The 14,547-nt window shown below is 36.5% G+C and overlaps 1 protein-coding gene across 1 annotated transcript in view; it reads right to left on the bottom strand.

Annotated features, from left to right (window-relative positions):
- Nucleotides 1-764: 764 nt before the first annotated feature.
- Nucleotides 765-14,547, bottom strand: part of PRKCE (protein kinase C epsilon) — a 296,140-nt gene continuing 282,357 nt past the window's right edge. Inside the window, exon 15 of the mRNA XM_084285400.1 lies at nucleotides 765-3,810. Within this exon, the coding sequence (XP_084141526.1) occupies nucleotides 3,664-3,810 (147 nt within the window). The 3' untranslated portion in view covers nucleotides 765-3,663. The remainder of the gene's footprint in view (nucleotides 3,811-14,547) is intronic.

The following is a 14,547-nucleotide window of genomic DNA, read 5'->3' on the forward strand; positions in this document are numbered from 1 at the left end:
TTTAAGATAATGTGACATTTACAGATTAAGTTAAATAAATCATTTAATAAGGTCTGTGATTAATTAAATCTCTAATTAAATTAATTAGAGTAATGGATACTATTAATCCCTCCATTCAGTCCAACTGAAGAATAAAGCAGTCTCATGTGTTTGCACACAAAGTGCCTTACTGAAGTGAGTTTTAACAAGCTAAGCAGAATGCTAGGATCAGTCAGAACTCTTGAACTTTGCAATGATTATTCAGTCGAAAAAAAAAAAAAAAAGTCTGAAAATTCACCTGCTTGGAATTTTTGAGGCAAATGTAATATTGCTCAAATAAATTGTGTTTGCTCATTGTTACCTGTGTTTCTTTTGGAGCGTTTAATACTTCACAGATAAGACTCCTGTTAGCAAGTCCTTCCTTTGCCAAACTTTCACTTCTAAAAGATAAGCTCATGGAACTTTGTACAACACGTTAACAGGAAAAATATAAATCCTTCATCTTTGCTTCTTCCTCATTAGGAAATACTCATGAAGACTTTTGGGAAAAAAAGTAAGATTTAACATCATTGTATTTATTAGGTTCCGAAACAATACACATTCACATCCTTTTGAATACAGTACATTTGGCACAGTAATAATGTTTACGATGAAATAACACTAATGAATGGCAAGAGATTCAAATTACATCCATAAGAAAAAAAAATCTGTACAAATAAATCCTCACAATAAAAAAACTACCCTCCCCCCACCCCAACTGAATACATTTTATATTTAGCCAGAACTTTTCTGCACATAATTTAAAAAGAGGTAATTTGTAAGCCTTTTTTGGAGATAATTATTTTTCACCCTATGGAGAAAAATGTTTTTCATTTTTTTTAATGAAGTCTGTTTGGGAGGAAAAACAAGAAGCAATGGATTCTTTATAATCATTATTATTATTAATAATCTTTTTGGCATTTTGCACTCATTTTACAAAGAAAGAACAGGAAAGATTTTACAGAATAGGCAGAAATGTAAATGTCCATTTTTAAGAATTATCTTTAAAAAATGTTCAAGGTAACAGACAAACCTTCTGATGTAAACCCAATGCAGAGGATCTAACTATTTATATTGAAGAAATATCTGCCCATGCAAAAGTTTTGATCTCCTTGACTTTTCTCTTAGCATCCTACCAAACAATGCAGGTGCCGAGGCCTCTTGAAATACAAACATCTGCTAATTATCTTTCTGTTAAAAACGGGAATATAGCTTACTTACAAAAGCCTTATGGGATGCTTTTATTCCTTCAAAATAAATGCTCATAGTTTTAGGTAAAGGCCTCTTGTTGTACAAACAGTAGTGCACTATCCAATAACTTGCCTTCCTAGCCATCTACTCACCTATGGAAAGGAATGTTTTAGCATTGTGATCAGTTCTTGCCTGGATGTCAAAAGCTAATTGTGATGAGAAATAAACAGAGCCAGTAGTGAGACACGAATTGATGGGCAGTTCTACAATATATTTCTAAAAGAGAAAGAAATTTAAACATTGAGATGATGCAATCATTAAGATGTTTCTGTGCTGGTACTCAGCTCCAGAAGCTAGTCTTTTCCCAGTACAAAAGATTACTGAAGATAAATTAAATTAAACTAAAGGCTTGATCCATTATTACACCTGTAGGCCAGACAACACATTAATTGATATATCATAATATTTAATATTTTGAAATCATCATAAGAATATATATAATAATTACACCTGAGTTTTAAAAACAAAACAAAATGGAACTGAATGTTGTCATCAGTAACAGGCTATGAGCAGCCAGACGTAAAACTGACACAAACTAACTCATCTGCTTGAGACCAAGATTATCTCTTAAAGCCAATGATTCACACTTTGTCCACCACAATTTGTAACATTCCTTCTCTTTCTTAGCTCTATCATATCATAATAGAGTTGAAGAGAACTATACAGGAGATTTAGTATAGCTTAATATATGTCTACATCTTTTTATAACAAAAACCTCATCTCTCTGACAGTAACTTGAACCAATACACATACAAGAGTATTGCACATGGACATTATTATAATTATTCTTTCATAGACTAACATTTTAATAGTATGCCTGAACATGCAGCAGTTGATACCTCTATATTCAATGAATTCCACAGGCCTTGCAGCAAACACTATATACAAAATCTCACCTGTACAAAAGGCAAAAAAGCTTCTTTAGTGCCACTTTGCCAATCACAAGTATATATATTTTGTGCAGCTGGAAATCCATGTGCAACAATTAAAATGGATTCCAATGACCGCTCACTCAGTCCAGTAAAATATATAATAAAATGACCTCAGCGATACATGTACACAAAAAAAAAAAAAAAAAAAAGAAACAACCCCCGAAAAAACAAACCAAACAAAAGAAACAAAACAAAACCAAAACCACAGGGTACTCCTGGAAATATAAGTACATAACACTGTTAGCATATCTACAGGAGGTAACTTCACATTAGTAATATTGTCCACATGAGTTACCATTTCAATTAATACACAAAAAAATTCAATTTACAACTTTCAATATTGTCAGTTTGTGAATGTTTGATCTTCAGTTTTTCAACACACTTCCACATAATGCACGTATAGCCTTATTTTGTGTCTTCTAAAAGCATATTTCTTTTAGATTTTAAACATAGAAACAACAAACACAGTAGTATTATGGTTTTGTAAAAGTGTGCAAAAGTAACACACTGCTGACAAAATAAATATAAATAAGAAATTATTCATCAACTTAGCTACAATGGAAAAGGCAAATTTATAATGTTTATAATTAATTTTTAATGTAAAATTAATTGTAAACATTTGCAAGCTTGCCATCACATTAATGGTTCATTTAAATGGATATTCAATTTAGTAACATGGATAGTATACCCAATTGCCTGAAAAACTGTAAAATGCCTATAAATAGCTGTGATAAAGTACTATAGGCTTTTTATTCCTTAGCCCTTTAATATCCATCTAAATAGTAACTATTTCTTGCTTTAAATAAATTTTCAGTTATCTTCATGACTCTTCTTATTCCTAAATGTTTTCCCTAAATTTTATGAGGAACTTCATCAAAAGCCTTAATTGATGTGCTGCTTCTTCTGGACAGCTTTATTTCATGTTTGTACCTCATTGCAATAAGACATTCGTAACTGAGGGCTACACCTCCAAGAAGGCAGACTTCTTTGCATTCTGAAGAGCAATATATTACTTATTTGTTCCACATTTGAGTACAGATCTCACCGTAACCACTGGTACAGAAGAAACAGTTTCAACTTCTTAGCTTAAATGCACATGACAATTACATGACATGGTCTGTTAAATCACTTTTAATTGCCGAGCTCCATTTTCTATGCAAAAGATGCGATTCTGTCCTCTGGGGAAATCTTAGGAATAAAAGAAAAGTTGAAAATGTACGGCAGTGTGTTACATCTACAATTTCTGATACAAAATTGTTTTGCATTGCTTTGTGAGAGAGAAATTAAGAGTGCTTTCATGTCAGAAGATTAAAGGAAAAAAAAAAACAATAAATATATACTTAAATCAGGGATATGGGCTCAGGGAAAGAGAAGTAGTTCTTGATCTACTGAGTCTTAGTAATTTGACGATCTCTTCAGAATCACTTCTTGCAGCATCATTCATCTGTCAGCCTAACGTTGTCTATGGCAGTAGCTCTTCTCCAAAATATGAGAACCCTTTAAATTCTTCTTGATTGATTTGTTTTATAATTGTCTCGTCCACTAGCGTTAATACTGGTTCTTCTCGTGTAAAGTCTTGATCAAAGTTATTTACATCCCTTTTGGTTTTCTAAGAAGAAAAATACAAATAATGTGAATGGTAAAATAGCATAATAAAATAACAGGTCCTGCTTCCCCCATCCCCAAAAGGTTGAATTTTCTGGAATGATTGAAATAAAAGAGGAGCTACTTCGCACATAGAATAACAGACATATGAGAAAAGCTACAGGAGCAAATACTATAAATGACTTCAGGAGAGGCCACAGAAGCAGTACTATAAATGAGTTCCCAGAGACTCGCTGGTCTCTGACAGGCGAAGGAACAGCAGTATGATGATAAAGCAGGAAGCTGAGATCAGGACTAACTTAAAAAAGGCTTTGGCATAGTAGGTGGTATGGCAGTTTCATCTTAGGTTTGAACATAACAATTTCTCATTTGAGAGGCACAGAGTGAATATGATTTCCCCACAATATACCCTACTGTTTCAACTCTAAGCTAACTGTTTCCTTGCATCTGTCTATACCTGCCTTTAAAATTAGATCACACCAGATCCCAGTCCAAAATCCTCGAACTCAACATTGGCAACTCAGATTTCTTAATGCAGCCCAATGTCATTCAGAGCAAAATGGCAAAGTGTGAAAGTCTGGCTCCAGAGAAATCCATCTTGGAGCTTTCCTTCATTTCAATGGCACCAGGACTTCCCCACTGAAGACTAAAGCACCTCAGTCTTTCAGTGAAGTTGGCCTAACAAGGTGCAATTGTACATGTTCTGGTTGTGATAAAATGTGTTAAGCAGAGACAGGATTGAGAAGGCCAGCTCATTTTCCTTAGGGCGCTCACGACAGTGACTATCCATAACCACTTAGGTGTAAAGAACAGCAGGGTACAGGGGAAAATATTCCTCAAGGCCATTCTCCTGACACCCGCACTATTTGTGCTTTTCATGTTAGTAGTGTATTTCAGACACGTACAGGTTCAGGGAATTGGAACAAACATTTTCCTTTCTCCTTTTTTGTCTTTTTTCCCTGAAACTTAATGGAGGCATTCTGGCACTCTAAAAAAAAGTCTTTATATCCATCCTGCACATTTGGGGTAATGATGATACCAGAAATACAATAGCTATTTGGCTTGCAAAGTTAAATGATAAACTCATGAAGTGGTACATCATAAACAAGTACATTGATGAATTCTAAATGGATTACAGGCCTTCTTTCAATGCAGATAAATTTTCCTATATAATATGTGTATATATATATATCACTGTATTTTCTTCATCAGCTCCACTAAGGTATTAAAAATATAGCAACTATCACATATGTTGTTCGTAAGAACTTTACAGATACAGAAAAAAAAGGTCTATAGAAATGCAAGAGACTCTGTCAGTTGTAAACCAAGTATTTTTTAAGTACAGGCAACCAAAAATATACATTCTCTATCTACAGAATTCCACTAAAAGGAAAGGAATATGGAGTTAACAAACTATATATAACCATAGATGTATATGGTTATATAACCACATGGTTATATATGTTTACATTGTTTAGATTTGTAATTGCTTTGTACAGAAAGACTGCACATGAAGTGTATGTGACCCATACATTCTGAACTGCATAAAGAGTAAGGGACACAGCTCAGGGCTTTGGCTTTTTTTTTTTTTTTTTTTTTTTCCTAGTCATTTTGGCAAATACTGTAAAATAAGAATAAAATTCCACAGGAATTTTGAAATATATTACATTTTAACTATGTCTACATTCTTCCTTTTCCCCATGTCCTACCATAGTATTTTCACACATACAATAAATTTGCTACAAGAATGGTCACTAAAGCAGAAAGAAGTGAACATTTGTAGAAAGCAGAATTCAAAATCAGAACTATAGCTATGTTCAGGAGAAACTTACCTATACTGACACATGCTTATACCACTAGCTATCCAGGGCAAATAAGCTCTACACTAGCTGAGAACAAATGCATGACAAATAGTTTTCATTTTTCCATACTGAACATATTTGGAAAAGTGTTACTTGCTTTCTGAATCTAAAAGAATAAGATGGTAAACTTTTCAGACCCTGTAATAGTGACTTTTTTTCCAGAAAACCATTGCTGAGCTTTGCAAAGGTGTTAGGTTAAAAGAGTGCAGATGAATACTTCTGAAAAAAACTAAATCCCATTGATTAAAAATAACTGCACTTCCAATAGAACTGTGAATCCCAAACACTTCTGAAACAACAAAGAAAGGTATTCACTTAGATTTAAAAGCCTAGCATTTCTTCAAGTCTGCCTTCAAGAAAAAGATAGAAGTTTTAACTTTCTTAGACTTGGAAGAAATCCCCTGTCTTTTTGGAAGCATAGATATAAACCACCCAGTTTATTAACAGGACAAGTATGGAGCAATCTGAGATTGCAAGGATATGCTAGCAAGCCTCTAACAAACCAATTGATCAAGTGAGATTAAATAAACCACAGGGCACAAAAGCGAGTGGATTAAGCCATAAAAGTCAAAAGGTAGAGGTCATAACAAGTGCCTCTTTTCAACAGAAAGATTTATTTGAGAAATCCTCCTTAGCAACTTAGTCAGTTTCTTCCTGAAGCTATGGCTATTTTGCAAAGCAGCATCTCGTAAGACAGAACAGGTCTGGCCACATTTCTGCTACTATTGCCATTTTAATGTACTTGCACTGTGAATACTCTGTAGGTAAACAGCATGACCAAAATATAGTTGTAGCATGAAGGCTCAGCATGAAGGTATGAAGGGCTGTGGCTGTCTCCTAGCAGAGAAGCTGAGAAAAGAAAGATGATCTGCAAGGTAAGGAGAGTAATACAAGGAGAACAGACTGTGGTTATTATCCAACTTTGAATATTAAAAACAAAAAATCATGAAGTGGAAAAATCTGTAGACTGGCTGGCAAATGCATCACTAACAAAGCAGTAAGTAAATGGGTAGGGTTCTGTTTACTTAGCCTAAAGCTCCTGAGACTTTGGGGCACATTATTTTCATGTTTTCAAACAGTTTTCCAGATTTCTCAATTTCAGAAGACAGAAGAAACTGTGGTTACTAGGAAAAAAAAGACACCCCTTTCCCTCCCCCTCCAGGCTGTCCACTCAAACACACAAAAACACTTGATTTGGCTTCAGATTCCTTTTTTTTTTGTCTCTACCCAAACACCTTGTGTTCAGCATATGTCATCGTTAAACGAGGGCAGGGGTGCTGCAACTGCCCAACTGCTTTCAACAGTGGGTGCCAAATCCCATGCTGCACTGAAACTGCCTAACTGCAGGTAGCATGTAGGCAATCACTCTATTTGACAAAGGACAGCAGCAGCACCATGGCACTTCTAACGACTACAAATGATATAACTCCAATTTTATACCCCATATGAAAGATGGCTTATCCACCAGCACTATGTTTCTGATGGTGAGAAGGAATAGTGACTCACTAACTCTTGTGCAGGAAACGTGCCAGCTAGTTGATCACTTATTATTATTTTTTTTCCTCTAGCAGCATGAACGCTTCACAGGTCTCCCATCTGAGCACTGACCTAGTGCATGACCTGCTTATCCTGGTAGATATGATGAGCCTGCTTCACATGAGTGATACTATCTGTTCAGATCAAACACTTCTGCCACAGGAATAGAACATCTTGAATTAATAAATATTAACATGGCCTCATCATATTAACATAATCTCATCAAAGATGACATTTTGAAATAAAAGTCATGTTTTATTTTATTCTCAGATTACAACTTCTGTTCAAAGAGCCAAAGGTACCGGAACTTTTAAGAGACTCTTTTCATAAAACACCATTTAGTCAGCTTTCACAGTTGGTCAGTACAGATTTGGACAAAGAATGTAATTTTATGAGCAAAAATGCCTTTTTTTTTTTTCTCCTTAAATCTCTTCATTTAATTATTAAAAGATTAAAAGGAACTTCATATGCTATTAATAAGCACACATCAAACAATGGTTTTCTGAACTTGGTTAGTGTTCTCTGCCATTTCAACCAAAAGTTAATTTTCTACCTGCAGCCACAGACTAAAGTTAAAAACAAACAAACAAACAAAAAAAAAAACCAACAGCAACAACTCCAAAACATACTTAAAAAGTCAAGGATTACTATCCTTGTCTGTTAATGACTACTAAAAGATACTATATGAATTGCAACAGAGAAGAAAGAAATCCAAGTTCATGTTCTCATCACCAAAAACACATTAAGAAGGTTGGAACTTGGCATTAATTTCATTATATTTCTGAAGCAAACGTGAATGAGAAGAGCCACTGGAATTGAAAAACTCCTTGCAAGAAGGCACTTGGCAGAAGGTGGTCCAAATCAGGGAACTTGGTAAAGCTTGGGCACCTCCTCAGTTGTGCTGTGAGGCCAAGAGGCTCGGTGGACTCTGATGCCTAACAAGGATTAAATTAATTCTACAGCTTGGAGACATGAAGAAGCACCTGTCCCTACTTCATTATTTCTTTTTGTTTCATTTTCAGAAAATCACTGAAACCCTTTCTGTTCTCTTCAAAGTTCAATGACTCACCTAAACTGGGCAGAAATTGTCTAGCAGGTTCAAAGGTTATTCAGACCAGATGAAAGAAAGATTGAGGTGGGGACTAGAAAATAATACTGCCACAAAACTCTTATTTTTGTAGGAAAATCAGACTAAAATATACTCAAACAGCATCATGTGAATTGATAACTGTAGAAATCCCCTTTAAAGCAATTATTATGTTTCTGTTCAGTTTACTAGAACGAGGAGCTAATCCAGAAGAGATAGCTATTACTGGCTGGGTGAGGCCAGGAATAGTCATTATAATAACAAACTAATGTGTTACTAGAAAAAAAAATGTTATATTTTTCAGTAAGTGGACCTTTTGACACAAAACATGTTATAAGGTCATGATTTTCAGTCTGAGATACTGTCAGCACTGTACTGCAGATACAGATTGGACCAGCTATATCACTGAATGAAACATTTTAACTTTACTCCACTGCCATTTTCTATCAACGGCAGCACTTGACCTTTTGTCATATATTTTCAAGCTCACAGTGAAATTCTGGAGTTTGCCATTCTTTTGGGGAACTTCACCGAAGAGCCCTTCCAGTGCTGCACATGGTGGTATCAGCAGCACATCAAACACACCACAGGCACGTTAAATCTGGGCAGGAAGCTGCTGCAGCTTTCGATGTGCAGCTGCAGGGACATGGGACAGCACTGCATGCATGAACAGGATATGCAGCAAGAGTTGCAGGGCTTAGATGATATCCTTTAAATTTACCCAGAATTTTGCTTCAATAAGAAATAAATGGTTCCCAGGTTTGACCCACTAACATCAAGAAGACATACTTAGATTGGGATGATCAGAGTTTGACAATTTTGTATTTACCTTGTTCCTGACAAGATTTTCAGATTATTTTGTTCAAGACAAATGGAAACTAAAGACATCAAATAAACTGGTTTGAAGCACAAGGTTATGTGGCTAACCTCACATATCACCATCCTCTCATTCACCTCTCTCTCTATTGTGATAAGAAAAACCGCAACAGAGGCGGAGATCATGTTGCACCAATGAGTGGATCTCTCTTCACAAAGGTGCAGTAGTATCTAATGAGTTGAGAACAACTGTAATGAGCACTCACTTTCACACATAACTCACTGAGTGCGTATAGAAATTCAGTAATGAATACTGTGAAAGAAACAGGCTGAGAAGCAAAACACTTCAGGCTTGTCTTTCTATTTATCACATTGATACCTCTTCACAGTGTTTGCATGCACAGAGAGGCTGTATCAGTATTATAAGCATTTCCTAGAATATCTTATTCCAGAATATATGAAATATAAGTTATCAGAATACAAGTTCATATATTTTTCAGTATATTAATTGCTTTAATCACCTGAGGAAGAGTTACAATGGATCAAACATAAACTGCAGTACATCAGCTACAGGCTATGATGATAACAAGGGGTTTTGAATCCATGTAGTTTTTACAAGTATACCAACATTTATTACTTCCAAGTGAAGGGTGAAATTTTGCACTCCTGGATTATTTATTCTTTCATTAGATGTGAAGGACAACAAATTAAGAGAAAGAAATATATTTAAAAAGATATTCAATAAAGATTTTAATAGATAATGAAACTGTATTTTGAAAAGCATGGCAACCTATGCAGGCTGTAATCAAATCTGTTACGAAAGTATACAGAAATTTAATAAACACCAACCTAATTCACAGAACTATGAATTTTAAAAGGAATCTGTGTTAGTTTACTGGATCACAAACACCTTTGTACTGAAACTAGATGTATTTTTCCTAGGAATGTAAAATGGGTTATGTAAGAAGGAAGAATAACCTAAACAATCAGGGGATACAAACATTTAATGATTATGTGGCCAGACTTACTATTTTGCTTTTGCAAAGCCCTTCTCCTATTCTACACCCCCACAATACAACAGCAAAACAAACAGCAAAGCAAACAAAATCAAAGCTCTGCAGGTTAGCTGACAATCAGCCTGTGCTCACAGTCTGGGCAATGAACTTCACCCAAAAGAAGGTGCTGTAAAACCATTGCTCCCTATGGCTATACTTGGGTTCTTACACAGATGAGCACACAGCACTAAATATATATGTAACCTGTTCTGCTCATAGCCTGATTGCTAAAGCACAAAACTTGTCTCTGTGCAAAACACCAATGGAGGCACAATTCACAGGAGCTGCACGGGAGGCCAGCACTACATTTTTCTGCCCACGGTTAGTCCTTTACCACCAAGATGCATCTTGTTCATTTTACCAGAGCTTGTTTCCGTAGGACTTAATCTTGACATAACTACCACACAGAAGATATGCTTTGGTAAAATATATGTCTTTTTTAGAGTAAAGAAAGTTGCAGGGGAGGACTGTTAACTTTTGGATTTCTATGCTATATTTTTTCTTTATGGTAAGGTTTTTAAAGGGTTCAGCTACACAGGAAATTATTTTCTTTGTTGGATTGGGAAGGAATAGGAGAAGAGAAAGAAATGGAACTGTATTCAAATGCACTTCATCTGCACAATACAATTCCTATTGTAAATTTTACGATCCACTCTGCAGAGCAGGTTTTATATGGGTGCCTCTCTAATTCATATCTTATTGGCAAGCTTCCACTGGTATCCCTCAGCTGTTCTAAGGTCATGATCACTGAATGTCACCTCCCCTCTTACATCATGGCACATATCCAAGATAGTCCATTTTTAGTTGTGTGCTCCTGAAATTGTATTTTAACCATCGTTATTACAGTAGTCAGGCAGGTGCATCTGCCACATGCTAAAACACCTGCAGATCAAGCAACAAGATCTCCACTTAAGCATTTGGTAAATATCTAGACTGAGCGTTGCCCCTGTGCTGCATAATGTAAGCGTATGACTCCTGGAGCATGCTGTTGGGAGGATCAGGACAAGGTCTGTGTTGCAGACAAGTAACAAGATCCCTTGTAACAACACAACAGCGTAACAACAGGAAAGCAGCAGTTATTGAAGTGCTAGGACTTCTTACCATTTCAAAATGCCTCCCATCCTGCTTTTTATGATAAGCTGCTTCAGTCCTACATCTGCATATGCCAATGCAATTACGTTTTGCACTACAATTCTGAGCTGTAAGCATGTACATCAACAAATTTTTGCTGCCCATTTCAGATGAACAGCCCACTAAGCTACCTTTGTTAACTTTATGCTTGCATTAGCTAACACAAAAGGTTCTGCACAAGAAATAAACCCAAAGCTAAAGCTCTTCATATACTCCATGTTCATCAGACTTCAGTTGTGAATGGGACGAGTCATGGACTGTCAGTCTTAGACAAGTTTACAATTTTTTTCTTATCAATTCCTCTCCGCAGTCTGATGAAGAGCCAGATTGCACTGCTTCTTAAATTACCTCGTGTTTTACCATTAGCTTTCAAGGACAACAGAAACAGGCCTAACCCAGAAATATTGTTTACTATTATATTAATATAAAAACAAAATGCTTCTGTTTGAATGCTTAAGAATATACTGTAAGTAGCTAAGATAATACAATTTCACTTCATGCTTGTTTTCTGAAAATAGCAATGAAGACTAGAAGACTAGAGCATCCAAAAAATGAAACAGAATCTGTCTTATTCTGGGGAAGACCAAAAGGAAAGCAGAAACACTCTGGCTGCTTTCACTCCATCCCAATGGGCAATACTTGAAAATGTATATTTAACAGATGGTTAAATTCACTTAATTATTCAGTATGAAAGGGTTTTAGTGTTATAAGACAAGGACTCAGCAAACCGAAACAAATACTGCTGGATCCCTAGTACAGAATCAAAAGAAGCATAATAAAAAGTTGTTTAACTTATAAATATTTGGGAACCTGCAGTAGCTTTCAAACTGCTGTTATTCTACTGTTATGGTAATCACAGCTAATAATGCCAGCTGCAGGCACTGATGTTGAAGAGAATAAGAAACAAAAAATAAGACGAACCAGATGAGCAAATTCTGGAAAAACAGAACCTTGTTAATCTGAGCAAATAATGCTGAAATCCCTTAAAAATACTAGCTCTCTTACTCTTGATGTCTTTAGCTTGTGATACAAGCTGGACATAAGCTCTTCAAAAGGTATATACGTACATCCTGAGAGTATTTAGTAGTTGTGCAAAGATTCAAACTATTCAAAGTGCTTTGGAAACCAAGGTCTTCACTTTGTTGAGAAAAGAGGCAGAAGTGGGCCAGACTTGTCTGCCCTTCCCAGCTGCCCTACTAGGCCCACCGCTACAAGCTCCACTGCCAGCAGTTGTGGAACCATTGCTTGTGTTTGCCTACTGCCAGCTAAACTGGGATGATGAACTTCATCACCTGTCAACAGCCAATGCTTCTCTGTCAGTAGCAAAGTGGCTAACACTTGAACCAGTAGGAGGAAATTGGTACTTTTAGGAATCAGCTCGCATTAAATGTTCTAATACCCTGTTGCAGGGTCAGTGTGCAAAAAAAGTGTTGGACTCCAACAGTTATGGCTGTTTGTTATGAAAAGGCTAAGTGCTGGCAACTGACATCCATTCTCCTTTGTTTTTTCTAAAGAATTTTTGTTAGCAATTCTGAAAAATATAAAATCTTCCCTATTTCTAACTGTTCTGTGTACACCAGTGTTAATCACCAGTGTCACTCTCAGAAGAAAGCCCACTGTTTTCCTGTGCCTGAGACACCTGCAGGGAAGTGGGGAATACATAATGTGCAATGTTTAACAATGGTATGATCATCTGAGGTCTCAGGATCCCTCCCCGGTGTTTTGTCTAAGCGGTAACACTTCATGCAGAAGCATGCAGTATAGCCCCTTGCGTGCCCATCTGCTAAATGCTCATTGCCATGCACTGATGACCGTATGGAAATATATTATGGAACTGAAGGGACACCTCAAGGTTATTAGGCCTAAAAATTGACCTACCTTGACATTTTCCCCATATTGAAGGCCTTACCTTAAAGAGGGACATTCACACTGAAGCAAACTTGAAAAGAGAGAACATTTATACAAAAAGAAATTTACTTGGCCTGTAATTTCCTGTGTTCCGTTTGGTGCTACTGAATGATACTGCATTTTACAGGGCTTCTTCCCCACAGTGTAAAGGCAAAGTCATAATTCTGCACTTATGACAATACAACCCACTGCCACCAAAAACAGAGGTGTGCCAAAAAAAAACCCACAAAAACAGTAACATGACTTCCCAAACAGCAGGTTAAAAATCCCTTGCTAAAAAATAAAAATATCTTTGCCTGTTAGCAGTCATGTATGAAAACAGATCGGAAAACATGGGAAGATTTATAAGAGTCATGTTTCAGGCTAACGTATTTGGAAGTTTTCTCCAGAAACGTGGTCCCTCTTTAAGGATTCCAGCCATATCTCATACTCAGCAGACAGCTGCTGCAGCACTTCATACACCTGTCTCATTGAGCACATTTTTGGGAGCCGTTCAGTGAGGCACCTACCTACTTAGGCAGGTGTGGCTTCTGCCTGTTTGCCTGTGCAAGTAGGCCAGCTGATTTGTATTTGCTATTTATTACCCAATTTTCAAGCACTGTGGGCATCTGGCTAGTCATAAGTCATCAACAAAGGGCTGTTTAAATTTTGCCAGTTTTTCACTCATTTGGGGGAGAGGGAAAATTACCAGTGCTCACTGACTCCAGTTGTACCACAATCATTGGCTGACCCTAGAATTTGGTTTAGGGGGATGATTTTCAAACCTTTGCTGCAGCGCAGAATTGAAAGAGGACACATTGCTGGCATCCTTAAGTCAAGACTTAACAAGGGAGTTTAGATTCATGAGGAAACTGCATACAGACAATGTGGCTCAGATAGTGATAACTAAGGGGGGAGGGATTTCAATAACAGATTATGGTTATCTTAGGGTTACAGGAGATAAGAGACATGCAGATTACTGTAGGAAATTTGAGACTGAAGATCAAGATGCAATCTGCTAACACTGAGGTCTAGTATAGCATAGAACACTCTTCCAAGGGAAGTGCCACACATTCAGTCAATTTAAATCCTGGCTGATCAGGAGCATTTGGATTTTAACACTTCTCAGTCATATTTCTTCACTGTCACTTTACTTTGCATTAAGCATGCTGAGATACTATTACCAGAGAGTGGAAACTGAGGCATGAAAGGGTTAGGTGATGAATCCTGGGCCATGCCATGAGTTTCTAGAAAAGCTGTTAGCAGAACTTATATATCTTGTACTTCTCAGATCTCTGGTTTTAGTTGCTAAACCAATCTTCTACCCCTAAGAAGTCAGAACTGAAGAAATTATGTACAAATATTCA

The sequence above is a fragment of the Netta rufina genome (genome assembly GCF_964035555.1).
Source record: "Netta rufina genome assembly, chromosome: 3".
Classification (NCBI taxonomy): domain Eukaryota; kingdom Metazoa; phylum Chordata; class Aves; order Anseriformes; family Anatidae; genus Netta; species Netta rufina.